General features: G+C 55.0%; 5 protein-coding genes across 5 annotated transcripts; 3 read left to right on the top strand and 2 right to left on the bottom strand.

Moving 5' to 3' along the window:
• Nucleotides 1-1,728: 1,728 nt before the first annotated feature.
• On the top strand, nucleotides 1,729-4,019 carry BZA05DRAFT_129102 (uncharacterized protein). Its single transcript, XM_051478768.1, has 4 exons — nucleotides 1,729-2,139; nucleotides 2,272-2,500; nucleotides 2,558-3,443; nucleotides 3,499-4,019. Exons 1-4 carry the CDS (start codon nucleotides 1,832-1,834, stop codon nucleotides 3,936-3,938), a joined length of 1,863 nt encoding a protein of 620 aa, XP_051337075.1. The 5' UTR covers nucleotides 1,729-1,831; the 3' UTR covers nucleotides 3,939-4,019.
• A 755-nt stretch (nucleotides 4,020-4,774) lies between these two features.
• Nucleotides 4,775-5,408, bottom strand: BZA05DRAFT_341076 (uncharacterized protein; the record flags this gene model as incomplete). The annotated part of the gene is made up of 2 exons (XM_051480989.1): nucleotides 4,775-5,242; nucleotides 5,313-5,408. 2 exons carry the CDS (start codon nucleotides 5,406-5,408, stop codon nucleotides 4,775-4,777), a joined length of 564 nt encoding a protein of 187 aa, XP_051337074.1.
• Nucleotides 5,409-7,053: 1,645 nt separating this feature from the next.
• Nucleotides 7,054-8,038, top strand: BZA05DRAFT_129015 (uncharacterized protein). Its single transcript, XM_051478767.1, has one exon. The coding sequence runs from the start codon at nucleotides 7,295-7,297 to the stop codon at nucleotides 7,916-7,918; it is 624 nt and encodes a 207-aa protein (XP_051337073.1). The 5' UTR covers nucleotides 7,054-7,294; the 3' UTR covers nucleotides 7,919-8,038.
• A 1,512-nt stretch (nucleotides 8,039-9,550) lies between these two features.
• Nucleotides 9,551-10,275, top strand: BZA05DRAFT_447153 (DSBA-like thioredoxin domain-containing protein; the record flags this gene model as incomplete). The annotated part of the gene is made up of 2 exons (XM_051487142.1): nucleotides 9,551-10,085; nucleotides 10,163-10,275. The coding sequence occupies 2 exons, from the start codon at nucleotides 9,551-9,553 to the stop codon at nucleotides 10,273-10,275; spliced, it is 648 nt and encodes a 215-aa protein (XP_051337072.1).
• Nucleotides 10,276-10,392: 117 nt separating this feature from the next.
• On the bottom strand, nucleotides 10,393-11,176 carry BZA05DRAFT_128983 (uncharacterized protein). The gene has a single exon (XM_051478766.1). It carries the CDS (start codon nucleotides 10,890-10,892, stop codon nucleotides 10,575-10,577), a length of 318 nt encoding a protein of 105 aa, XP_051337071.1. The 5' UTR covers nucleotides 10,893-11,176; the 3' UTR covers nucleotides 10,393-10,574.
• Between the last annotated feature and the right edge of the window lie 1,856 nt (nucleotides 11,177-13,032).

The following is a 13,032-nucleotide window of genomic DNA, read 5'->3' as shown; positions in this document are numbered from 1 at the left end:
CGAATAACTGGCCGGCTAAGCCAACACCTCCGCCTTGAGCTAGGTTATCTGCCTTTCTTCCAAGCATCCTCCTTGGTGCATCACTCTGTCAGAGTGGCCGGATGGAGGCATTACGCGGACAGCATCATTCTGCGGGCTACACTCCCATCTCAGGCTGAGAGTCTCGTTCCAGATTGCTAGATTTCTCACGAGGCCAAGATCCAGCCTTTGGACGCAAACCTTCGCGTCGGCTGGAGTTGGTTGCAGCCATGCACCGAGGTCGTATAAATTATATATATATTGAAGTAGGCTGAAGGGGTTTCGGAGAGAGCTACCGGTCCGCATCGCAAACACTGCCCCTCGTAAATGATAGAAGGAGAGGGAATAGAGAATAAAGGCTGTAGACAAACAGGCGAACGAAAACGGCCGAGTCAGGTGGGTGAGAAATTGACATTCGAGTCCAGGAGGGTGAATGCATCCTTGTGTGGCAGCCTCCGTCATGATACATATAGGTTCCAAGACCTGAATTTGGAACCAGCAAATCAGATGAGATGAGATCGCAAGATATGATAAGATAACGCGTATTTAACCGCAGCAGATCGCCGCTAGCGTTGCAGCCCCGAATTGGACTAGGTGTGAACTGCAAAGAACGTGGGCTTGGCTCATCGCTCAGAGCAAAGCCGCAACACCAGCCGAGCGCGACCAAGAGAGTGGAATCGAATCCCCCGACAACCTGAAGAATTCTCGAAAATCGCATTGGATTCCGCATAGCTCCAGTGGTGTTCTGATCCTTCTCGACCCTCGAAGTCCATCGTCGTTAAAGCCCCTCGGAAATTACCCTCCCCCTTCGACTCCAGTCCACGTACATTTTTCACTCCATTCCGCGCCGGCCGGGTGGGCCATGAATCGACGGAGAGGCGCGCAGGGTTCGCCGGCGGTCGACGAGGCCGATCGGGCGAGGAAGCGGAGGAAGCAGTCGGTGAGTACGTGCGAGTGGTGTTTGGTTGACGGAGTGGAGCGAGCAGAGGGGGCGGCGGCGATGGCGGGTGCGAGTGTGCGTTGTGTTGTCGAGCGAAGAGAAGAGGAAGAGGAAGACCTATACCATGGTGCCTGGTTCGGCTCCTTGGTAGGGGCGATGAACGCGACGACCCAAAAGCTTCAACCAGGCACGCACACCCGCACTGGTCGCGTCCCGCCTGCAGCAAGCAAGCAAGCTCGCAACCTGTATAAAGAAAAGAAGCGCGAATAAGGGAAAAGGAATAAGCGGGGACAGGCGCGAAACGAAACGGAAACGAATGATAGCTGACTGTCTGGCGTGTTCGTGCGATAGAGCGAAGCGGCGGGCGATCCTCGCGCTCTCTTTGAGGCGGTGTGGAATTACCAGGAGAGGTGGGAACGATCCTGTGCTGTGCTTTGCTTTGCGTTTTGGAACTCTGAATTGCGAGCTCTCTCTCTCCCTGAGCGCCGCTAACCGCGTCGATTTCCCAGGAACCGCGACATACGGCAGCACTTCCAAGTCTTGCCTCCCCAGGTATGTACACAGCGAGCGACGAGCGACGAACGATGACTGGCCCCTCACGTTCGATCGGCGGGCAACAAAAGATGGAGAATTGGGCGCAGTATTGATAGGGTCTCGAACAGGACATATATCCGGACTACTACGAGAAAATTGCCAGTCCAATCTCCTTGGAGGAGATACGGGTCAGTAATCACTACCATTTTGCGGCTCGACGGTCAGAGACGGACCGCTACTGTGGTGTGAAAGCGTGCTTACATTCGGTGCTCCATTCAGACCAAGCTCGACGCCGGCGAGTATGCAAATGTCGGTGCTGTCAAACGAGACTTGTTTCTCATGTGCGACAATGCTGTCAAATACAACAAGTCAAAGAGCCAAGTTCATAGCGACGCATTGCGACTGCGAAAGGTGACGGAGAATTACGAGGGTCCAACCGATGCCGCCACGGGAGGAGGAGCAGTTACGGCGGCACAGCCCGAACAGCCCCAACAGCCTCAGCAGACTCTGAAGCCGACTTCGAAGCCAGCCGCGAAGCCGCTTGTGAAGCCGACCGCGACTCCGGCTCGTACCATTGCTACAAAGGCTTCGAAGCAAGTAATGAGCAAGCTGGTGGAAGACATGATGAATTTGAAGGGCGCAGATGGGTATGTGCATCCTGACCGGTTGGCACTGGAGGGAACCAAGGAGAGGGATTCCCGCACCGGTGTCTCCGGTCGTGGTCGCTGTCACCGGCAACACAACTTTCCAAGTTGCCCATAACTAACGTATATATACAGTCGAGTCGTCTCAATGTACTTCAAGAACCTACCAAGTAAGAAAACTTACGGTGACTACTTCCGTCTCATCAAGCGGCCGATCTCGCTCGGCCAGATCCAGAAGCGAGTCAAAGATGGCAAATACCCACAGTGGGCCGAGTTTGAAGAGGATGTCTTCCTCATCAAGAAGAATGCTCTACAATACAACCCTGTGGGGAGTGATGTTGTTAAGGACGCGCGCGAACTGGAGGTTGGTTGGCCCTCCGTTTGGTTGGATTGCCTGATGAGATGCTAATAGTACCTCCAGGAATATTTTGTGGAGCGGCTGGCTGAGGAGAAGGCCAATTTCACTGAACCATCACCGCCACCACCACCACCGCCAACCCCTCCTCCCCCTCCTCCTTCTGGCATTAAATTACGATTGAGCCTACCGAAGGGACAGCAAGTGAACCCACCAGCCGAGCAGTCTCCACTTCCGAAAATCAAACTCAATGTCGGCAAGCAGCAACCTCCGCCTCCGCCTACCCCGGTGGCCGAACCTGCTCCGGTGGCCGCTCCGCCTGCACAGGTGGTCACTCCGCCTGCTCCGAAGATTGCGCCATCTGTACCGAAGCCTGCGCCGCCTGCACCGAAGCCTACACCGATTCCAGAACCTATCAAACAGCCTGTCGCCAATGGTGATTCCGTTGTCCCTCGACCGCCGCCACAGAACATTCCCGTTGTGCAGAAGCCAGTGCCAGTTCCACAGAGAGTCGAGGCCTCAATTCCTCAGCCGGCTCCTCCGAGTTCGCCCCCGCGCATTGTGCACAACCACCAGCCACCTCCCCCTCCTCCTCGTGCGTCCCTGCCTGCTTCAGTCGTGCATGCGCTTCCGGTGCCTGCCCCGCCGCCACGAGCTCGCATGAACTCGATCAGAAGCAATGGTTCGGGTAGCCCCCCGCCTGGCTCGGTCATGGGCCGTAGGTCAGCGACACCACACTCCCAGTCAGCGATGTCTCCCCCGGCCCACATGCCTCCTCCTCCCATGCAGCGCATGAACTCGACTCCTAGGCCGTCAAGCTATTCACCCGCACCCCATGGCCCTGTAATGAGATCTGCGTCGGTTGCTGGACCGACTTCGGCGCCCCAAATTGCACCCCAGATTGCGATCCCCTATCAGCACAAGGAGCCAACTGTCCGATCCGAAGGGAAAGGTTTTTATACCACTTGAGAAATTGTGAAGAACGAAGGCTGACATATTTCTTGTAGACAAATCAGATGCGTTGATATCCAAGCTCCACATCGCAGCGATGTCGTCGATGAACATTGCCGTGGAGCCATACTCCATTGACCTCGAACCAGATGACCGCAAGGTCACTGCGCAGTACTACATCCATCTGTCCGCCGACCTAGACACGGTGACGATCGTACCCACGCTGGCCGCGACCTTGACCAGCCGCGAGCAGTACATTGTCCGCGTTGCTCACTGGTCCAACAACATGCAGATGACCAAGCTCCTGCAGCAGGTCAACCAGCAGGCCAAGAACGAGCCCGTGTACAACATCCGCCTCAGCCCTGGCGTCGTCAACACCATCGAGGTCACGGCCGTCACGCAGGCGCCTCAAAAGAATGGCACCAACGGTGTCTTTTCGGGCGGTGTCGACCTTTGGGAGATGGAGAGGTTTCGCGTGTTCATCTCGCCGGTTTAGTTCTTTTCTCCGAGTTGCAGGCATATAATCGAGTGGCTTGTTCCTGATCCGTAGCGATTCAGTCTTACCTTTTTTTCTTCTCTCCTTCTACACCATGTCCATCCATCCATGCTTGAGTCCGGACTGCTTTACCTGACTACCTAGCACTACCCAAACAAGTTATGTACTTTCGACTCAACGATGGATTGTTTTTCTTCCACATGGGGTTGTTGTCTCCACTTTATTTCTTTCCGTCCATCTTTTTGCGCGTTGAAACGGTAGATGCGTCCGTCTTCTTGTCTTGTCTTGTCTTGTCTCATCTGTGCTGTGCTGTTAGAGCTTCCTTCCTTCCTTCCTTCCCTCCGTCTTTCCGTTTTCGTTTCCCCGAGTTTGTCCCCGTAGGTATTTGTTTGTGCAACTGCAAGTCTTTTTTACATGGTGGATCTGGCGTCTCCGTTTTTATTTACTTAGTTGTTGTATGACCTCGATGAGATCTTCCTGTTTATTGCACTTATGCTACTGCTGCCAACAGTACCACTGAAATACTTATTATTACTGTTTTTTTTCCTGGCGTATGCTCGAGAGATTGGAATCTTGAGACTGGAATCACGAGCTTGCGTGCTAGGAGTACGGTACTAAGTGTGATCGGGCGGAGTGAATGGGTTGTGATGGTGAGGTGCCATTCGGCCCGCTCGGAGTGGCGGTCGAGGGTTGAGTTCACGTATCTATCCTCGACCAGCCATTCACACAGCTCGTCAGTAGGTATCATAGGATGTATTCCAGTCTACACACAGAAACCACTTCTCAACTCTCCATCAACCAGAAGCAGGTACTATCATTACACTCCCCAGCCGCGCCTAAGCAGCAGCCGGCACGGGTCCCACATAGTCATAGACCATCTTCTTCAGCAGCACGACATCATCCAGCTGGAACCTGAGATGCCTCGTGTACCTCTTCTCGCCCTTGACCATTTCAAACCCCCAGACTTGCCTCGCGCTCCACCCCTTCTCCTCATTAACAACGTAGCTCTCCACAACGCCGTCCTTTACGCCCTCTGCATCCCAGTCCTTAGCCAGGAACTCGTCTTCGATCGACGACAGCTCCGCCACCCGCCGCGACTGCCCCACGACGGAGCCGAATAGGTGGTCGCGGTGCCCGCGCTCGACCCAGTCTAGTGTTCGCAGCTCCGTGGTCCCACCAACCCCGCCCGTCAACGTCTGCTTGATGTCGATGTGCTCAACCCCCGTGGAGTCCTTGTAGTGATTTATGTCGAGCGTGATCGTCGCGTAGTAGATCGCGTTGCGGGTTACCCAGCCGATTCCTTGCTGGGACGGGTTAGCATGAACTGTGCGGGGAGGGGGAGGGAGGCGGGGGAGGGGGGGTGGAGAAACGCACGTGCGTCAACACGTCCGTCGTGTCGTCGGATAGCGTCTTGTTCATGGTCCAGCGGCCCGAGATGTCGAGCGTGGTCATGGGGGCGGGGGCGGCCATGCTGTGTAGTTGCTGTTGTGGCTGTGGCTGTGGAGGTGGTGGTGTGTGGTGGTGGTGGGTGTTCTGTCGCGGTCGTTCGTTCGTTCGTTTGGTGCGTCTTTCGTTTCGCTGCGGTTCGTTTCGCTGGTGCTGTGTGATGCGGTGTGATGTGGAGCTGAGCTGAAACTGAAGCTGGCAACGGTGGGAGCGCCGCGCAGCTTTATAGGTACTCTACATACCGACTCCTCTATTCCCCGCCCGCCCTGCGGGAATGTGACACTGCACCTACCTGCCTATGGGACGTTGCGATTTCAGATGTGAAAGTCTGTGTACCTATCCCCCTCCCCAATCAAGCCCCACTGCACAGTCGCAACTGCGGGGTCTACCCAGAGTACATCCCAAGGCTGGCTAGGTTGCAAGGGTCATCGGCATTCCCGTGTGAGGTGTGTATAGGTATAGAGCACTGAATGGAGGAGGTGTCGGCGTGTCGCTGGTTAGCTAGCTCTCGAGTGGAAGCTTGGTAGCACGTGGAAAGCCTCGGACATTGAAATCACGGTATCATGTGTTTTTTTGGGAGCGCGGAAGCTCGTGAATGTGAATGGGAAGGGCAGGGGGAAGGAGGAAGGAGGAAAGGGCGGATGAAGGGCGATACGTTTGAGGCAGGTTCTATGTGTGAATTGGGAGAGTCGTTGGAATATAAATGCTGGGCGTTTAGTTATGATATATACATAGTGGTTCGTGAGGCGGATGGAAGATTCACCAGGCACTATGGGATTATCCGCTGGCCGATATCGGAACACAGCTTTCTTCGATTGGCCTGTGAAGATGAAGGATAAAGATTCGCTCACATCGGCACAGAAAAGCTAATGGACAACATCCACCTATCCCGCAGTCAAGTATCCGCCGCATCATCGACGATAACTCTCACGTTCTTCTGATACCTATGGGGTTATCAAGACTCCGCAAATTCCGCCAAAGTATCTGAACGTTCCAACTATTCACACATTCAGGCAGCAGGAATGGCCCGGAAACGACCAGAAAATTCCCTCGCCGCTGAGACAAATTACCATCCCCTTCACTTCCATTTAGCCCTCAGTGCCCACTCCTTAGAACATAGGATTGCAGCGTTGCCGAACGCAGCCAAGTGATGTGATGTGAGGAGGCCGTGCATTCCGCAGGATGGAGGAATATTCGAAGCTTTGTTGATGGTATGTACTAGATAACAGATGCACATGCGTGGAGATGCGCCGCTCCGAATTCCTAGTCGGCTTTCCCGAACGCTCTTACTTCCATCCAAGATGTTGGCTTCCGTGAGCAGGGGTGTGGCTTCGGAGTCGTCTATATCCCCGGTTGAGATACCGGTCAAACAGCTCGAGACAGATCGTGACTTGACTTATGGAGCATCCGGAACAGCGCGAGTCTGATACACCGCTCCATCTGCAAACAACGTTAACGTCATCTCGGAGAACTAGAGGCGCTATTGTACAGTGTACAAGCTCTCATGCTCGGATCTAGTCCTTGACTCCTTGGAGATTCTTCAGATGTTCAGCCTTGGTCTATGGGGAGGTTGAGGCTATCAAGCGCCGGAATCCAGTCTACCACGCAAAACTGTAGCACGCTACCTCTATTGACATTTCGAGCCCATAAAACCGCAGAAACTGTTTCGGTTTTCTCGTCAAGGTGAGTGAGTATCGATGCTTCCGGGGCAGCTGACCTTAAGGCTTGGCTTGCTTGAGCGTTATCAGCAGCGCAGCACAGCTCAGCTAGCTTCCATAGAGCAAGGAAAAGGAACGAAGCTCGCTTGATGACGCCCGCCCATCCTTACCCAACCACCAACCACCAAACAACCCATAGTATAGCCAACGTGCCCTGCCAACCTGCCAACACACCTCCACTTACTGTACACCATGAACCCCGCGCTGCTCCTCCTGCTCACTTTCACGACGCTCAGCAGCGGTTTCCACTCTTACCCCCAACCGCAACCACCCCAAGCACAACAGCTCCTCGCCACCTCCTCCAACAACAACGACAACATGGCCCTAATGTCCGACAAGCCCTCCGGGCCCCCGTTACTCGGCGACATCCTCCCACTCGACAAGCAGATCAGCATATTCTCGGGCTTCACGCGGTCCATCGAGTCGATCTCTGAGCTACTCCAGAACCGCAACGAGAACACGACTGTTCTCGCGCCGTCCAACACCGCGATCTCTCGGCTGCCGCGGAAGCCATGGGAGGAGCCTGACGACAGCGGTGCAGCTGGTGCCGCCGCGGACCTCTTCGCCGGGATCATGGGCGAGGACCGCGCGACGAGGAATCTAAGACGCTTCGTGGAGGCGCATTGCGTGGGCACGGCGCCGTGGAAGGAGGGGGTGAAGGTTAGGACCCTAGAGGGAGTGGAGGTCTGGTGGGAAAAGGACGCGAGCGGGAGGAAGAGGGTCATGCCCGATGGCATAGAGGTGCTCCAGGTCAAGGATGATGTCGCGAATGGGCAGCTGTGGGTCCTCGGCGACGTGCTGAACTATGATCGGTAGGGCGGGGAGAGAAGACTGGTTTTGGAATGATGGCGTTTCTTTGGCTTGTGAACTTTTTTCGTTGGTTTGGCGCGGATGTGATGGATGGAGATGCAGATAATGTTTATGACTCGACTCGACTCGCTCCGCAGATAGTACTATGATACTCGTGTTGTGACTTGGAACTTGTGAACCTGTGCTCCCGTTTGACGCGTCGAGTCGAGTCGTGCTGGCAATCGTGGTCGCAGTACACAGGCACATTATCTACGTACCACTACCTCCCTCCGCAAAATACTATGCCAAATACTATGCCAAATTATAGTCCTCGTGATCCTCCTGATCCTCCTCCGCAGAGTCGAGAGTCTAGATTCACCACCCCGTGCTTCAGCCTGAGGAAACAACAACTCGGTGTAACTTTTGGAGTAGGTAGCTAGGCCTGGATGCTCCATCACGCGCGCATCGGTTGTCGAAGCTTAACTTAAATAACACTCCGATCACTTGGTAGCACTCACGGAATCGGCAGCTTCCAGCGGAAACGCAGCTAGAGACGCTCAGTGACGGATCCCCACCGACTCGGCAGACAGATGCTGATTTCGCTCTCCACATCTGAGCGCTGATTCCAAGCAAAGATTCTAAGCACACATATCCCGAATACCTATGCAGCCATGTAGCACGGGCCGGGCCACAGGCCTACGGTAGTACACACTACTCAGTCAATACGATATATAGCAAAACCAACCCACATCCGCCGCCCCAATCCCCAGGGGCTAGCGGTGCACGAAATATACCTACCTGGCATGCGCAGCGTCCCGAGCCCAGCCCAGCCCTGAGCCCCGAGCCCACCCGTTTCCCCTGGCCCCGCGCGTCAACGGCAACCATCCATCCATCCATCCCACCAGACTCACAGTGGCGCCGCTTTTTCACAAACGCACTCCTCACTCCTCACTCCTCACCATGCCGTCTCCCGCGGCCCGCCCTACCCCAGGTCCCCAGCCGGCAGCGTAACATAGCTACGGTACGGTATCTACCCCATGCTGGCCCCTGGGACTCTGCGGAGGAACACACGCACACACATGGGCGGTAGCCAGTCGGTGTCTAGGCCCTAGTACCTACCGGTAGGTAGTCGGCGTGAAGCCGCTGCGGCACGAAGCACGAGGCACATCCCATCACTCGGTCTCCCATCACTCGGCCCACTACCATCACCGCCGCCGTCCCCGAACTCAAAACTCAAAACCGTACGGGCACTGACGACTCTGCAGACAGCCGATATGAACGTCCGATCTTCAACGGGAGGATATCTGTAATTCTGTGCAGACTGTAACTGCGATGTGTACAATCCGCGACCACACCGTCCACCGTCCATCTCCGAGTGCCTCGGCAACTAACTAAGGAGGATCGTTGGTTCTTTCACATGACATGGCACATCGACAAGTGGTTCTTAGTGGAATGTGTACTTATGTAGGTTAAGTATGTACATAGGTGGCAGGTCACGCGTGATAAAGTTTTGGTTATCGTATGTATGTACATAAAATCCAGCATTCCCCCTCCCTTCTCCCCTCGAAGCTTTACCTACCACCTATACTATCACAGAGGGTATCTCACGAAAGACAACAACAAACCCATCCAGCCCGCCCGCCTAGCAGCCTACCCACCATGCCCACCCCCGCCCCCCAGCTAACCTTCTACTTCGACATAATCTCCCCCTTCGCCTACCTTGCGTTCCACCGCCTTTTGCACTCCCCTTTACACGCGTACACGACCTACACCCCCTCCTTCCTGAGCGGGATAATGGTGGCCACGTCCAACCGACCGCCGCTAACGGTTCCCCTGAAGGGAGCGTACATCTTCCACGACCTCGTGCGGCAAGCGGGACGGTACGGGATCCCGCTGCTGCCTGCGGGGAAGCCGGCGAACTTTCCGGTCAGTACGTTGTATGCTATGAGGGTGCTGTGCGCTGTGCCCGAAGGTAGAGTGGTGGAGGTTGCGGAGAGGTTGTTTCATGTGTTTTGGGTCCAAGGGAGGGGCGTGGAGAGGGAGGAGGTGGTCAAAGAGGTTGTGGAACAGGTGCTGGGAAGGGAGGCCTGGGAACAAGTGGAGAAGAGGATTAGGACTGAGGGGAAGAAAAAGCTGGCGGAGAATACGGATGAGGCCGTAAGGAAGGGCGCGTTCGGAATGCCCTGGTTCGTGGGTGAGTCGCTTGCGCCGCGCGCGCTCCAAAGAGAGGGAGGGGTGGTGCTGGATATGCTAACCGACGGGATGGGGTAGTCACCGACGCCAACGGGAAGGAGGATGTGTATTGGGGCTTCGATCATCTGGACGAGGTGGCTGCGTGCATGGGCCTGGCAATGGAAAGCAGGGACGGCGAGAGCAAGTTGTAGGTGGCCGTATGTATGGACGTAACTGTCGTGGAGCGAGTGAGCGCGGGCGCGAAAGAAGATGTTGCATATAAGTACGTGTCTGTGTCTGGTCGTGTGCGCCCTTTTATTCTCGTAGTAAAATAAGGACCGAATAGTCCATGCGCATGAATTCGTGACGCATAATCGAATCGGAGGGGTACCGTAGCCGTGATATCGTCGCCGTGTAGTTCATCGTCGCAACTTCCGTGGGTATTCATCGTCCCCTACTCCGTCCATCCGTCCATCCGTCCGCCCGCCCGCCCCCCTGCCACCCGGCCCACTCAATCATCCGCCACGGGCTTCAACTTCAAGGTCATATTCTCTGGGCCGTCGTTGGCATTCTCGGTTGCACGGCGCTTCCCCTTGTGGCGTCGACGCTTCGCCTTCTGCTTGATACAGATGACGATGCCGGCGAGCGCCAGGATGAGCAGCATGCCGCCGACGACCGACACGCCCACGGTGGCCGAGACCGGCAGCGGCTCGTTCGAGGTCACCGCGCGCACGTACGACGTTATCGCCGGCAGGTATACGGTCGCCGTCGCCGTGGTCGTCGCTGTCGTCGTCGCCGTCGGGGCTATTACTTGGGGCTGTGGCGCCATGTTTCCTGCTGCTGTTGGGGGAAGGGTGATGTGCGAGTCGTGACCGGTGAGCCTGGCGGATGCCGGTGTTGCATTGGTGTTATAGATGGTGCGGAGGCGAGGAGATGGCGCGCAGCCGAGTTGCCGGTGGTATGCAGACTTCTTCTTCTTCTTCTTTGTCTACTTCTTCTTCTTTCTCTTCGTCTTCTTCAGCCGTTAGCCAATGACGTACGTAAGGAATGGTGTGATCGCGTATGTATGTCTGTGTGTGTATGTCTGTGTGTGTATGGATGTGTGCCTGTATGTACTCTACGTACCAGTGTTTTATGGATTCCTGCTCGCTCACGGATGGCCGGCCACATGCGAGAGTGAGAGTGGAGTGTGCGTGTCCTTTCTTTCTGCTGCTGCTGCTGCGCGACAGAACCCGGGATGAGATGGCTGGTTATGTATAGTAGTGGTTTGGTTTGGTTTGGTTTGGTTTGGTTTGGTTTTTGGCCGGCGCTGCTACCGTACATGAGTAACTAACTAGATGCCCCCATCCCCCATCCCATCCCCCATCCCTCAAGGGTGCAGCATCTCCTCTGCTCGCTCTAAATCTTACGCTTGCAGCTCGGTGGTGGATTCCCCTGGTGGTGGATTCCCCTGGTGGTGGGCCAACCCCGCCATGGACTATTTTAGCGCAGATTCTTCAGAGTCCAAACCAAATGCTGAGGACCAAGCCAACGCTGAGGACGGCCAAGACGGAGTAGATATTTGCTCTAGCTTCACTGAGTACCCTACCCCCTCTACTCTACTCTACCCCCTCTCCGGCAGATACGGTACAAGTTACAACGAATTCATGTATGTACTATATCCTCCATCCCACACAGAGGGGTGGATGGAAGGAAGAGCGTGGGAAGGAAGAGCGGGGGAGGAGGAGGCTGACCTTCCGTGATGGGGAGTTGGGAGAGTTGGGTAAAAGAGACATGTCCTCCACGTAGGTACCAGGCCGTACCTCCATCTCCATACCTCCATACTCTACCTCCATACTCTACCTCCATCTCCATACCTCCATACTCTACCTCCATACTCTACCTCCATACTCTACCTCCATACTCTACCTCCATATCCCAGATACGAAGACGAGATTGCCCACTTTACATGAAGGCCTTAGGCCCTTAGGAGGCCCTTATGTAATGCACTGTAGTTTTACATACATGCATCATATAATACACACCTACAAAATGTATCCGCGAATCGGTCCGGTCAGGAGTGGTCAGGAGTGGGAGTGGAGTGTTGAATTCCCGCCGTTATTAAATCACATGCACCACTATGTATCTCGTCGTCGTCGTCGTCGGCGGCGGCGGCGGTCGGGTCGTCGAGTGCTTTCGCCGAACGGATCGGATGTATGGACCGTAACTTATGGATGTATGTAATGTAATGTAACGAGCAGACTGCAGTTCGCTTGGATGATGTCCGTCTCACCGTCACGTACTCTACATATGCAGCGAGCGAATGTACCTATATGTATACGAGCGGAGTGCATATACCATTAACTGCGAGAGGGGTGGCGGGGGGAAGCTTCGTTCGTTCGCTCGTTCGCTCGCTCGTTCGTTCGTCTCCTTCTTCTGCTGTGTAAGATCGCTAAGGAAAGCTCGCTCGCATATCGATATTAGCGGTCACTTTTTTCTTTTTCCCCCTTCGTTTTTTCGTGTTTCTTTATTGATCGCGTGTATGTAGCCTACATATCAAGAGTAGACTAGGCGATAACAAGTACGCATACACACACCGACCCGGTTCTCCTGTCGGTTCTCCTGTCGGTTCTCCTGTACATAGGCTGTCGCTGCTCTTCATCTTCATCGGGCAGCTGACTTCGGCATGTTGTCCGGATTTTCACCGAGTGATGTGATGTGCGGTGCCTGACTGTACATACCCCCCCTTCTCCCCCCACAGCGAGTGGATATATCCCCCTACTATATAGTACTATACCTATGGACCTAGCGTACCGTACCGTATTCCCCACTTCCCCAACCTTTCGGAAGTTGGAACCTAAATCCAAATCCGAATCCATATCTGGGCACTCCAGCCCCATACTTCTAATACCCAACTAGTCCTGACCCTCGTCAACATACTTAACGACTTCGTCGTCGGGTATAATGCCCGGAGTGCGGCGGTGATAGAA

Source organism: Tricharina praecox (assembly GCF_024521635.1).
Source record: "Tricharina praecox strain CBS 144465 chromosome Unknown BZA05scaffold_22, whole genome shotgun sequence".
Taxonomy (NCBI): Eukaryota; Fungi; Ascomycota; class Pezizomycetes; order Pezizales; family Pyronemataceae; genus Tricharina; species Tricharina praecox.
Note: the sequence above shows the minus strand (reverse complement) of the source record. Positions and strands in the feature narration are given on the sequence as shown.

Coding starts and splice junctions, on each gene's coding strand:
- BZA05DRAFT_129102 (XM_051478768.1), top strand. CDS start 1,832: ATGTGCGACAATGCTGTCAAATACAACAAGTCAAAGAGCCAAGTTCAT. Junction 2,140..2,271: donor AATTTGAAGGGCGCAGATGG/GTATGTGCATCC, acceptor GTATATATACAG/TCGAGTCGTCTCAATGTACT. Junction 2,501..2,557: donor AGGACGCGCGCGAACTGGAG/GTTGGTTGGCCC, acceptor TAGTACCTCCAG/GAATATTTTGTGGAGCGGCT.
- BZA05DRAFT_129015 (XM_051478767.1), top strand. CDS start 7,295: ATGAACCCCGCGCTGCTCCTCCTGCTCACTTTCACGACGCTCAGCAGC.
- BZA05DRAFT_128983 (XM_051478766.1), bottom strand. CDS start 10,892: ATGGCGCCACAGCCCCAAGTAATAGCCCCGACGGCGACGACGACAGCG.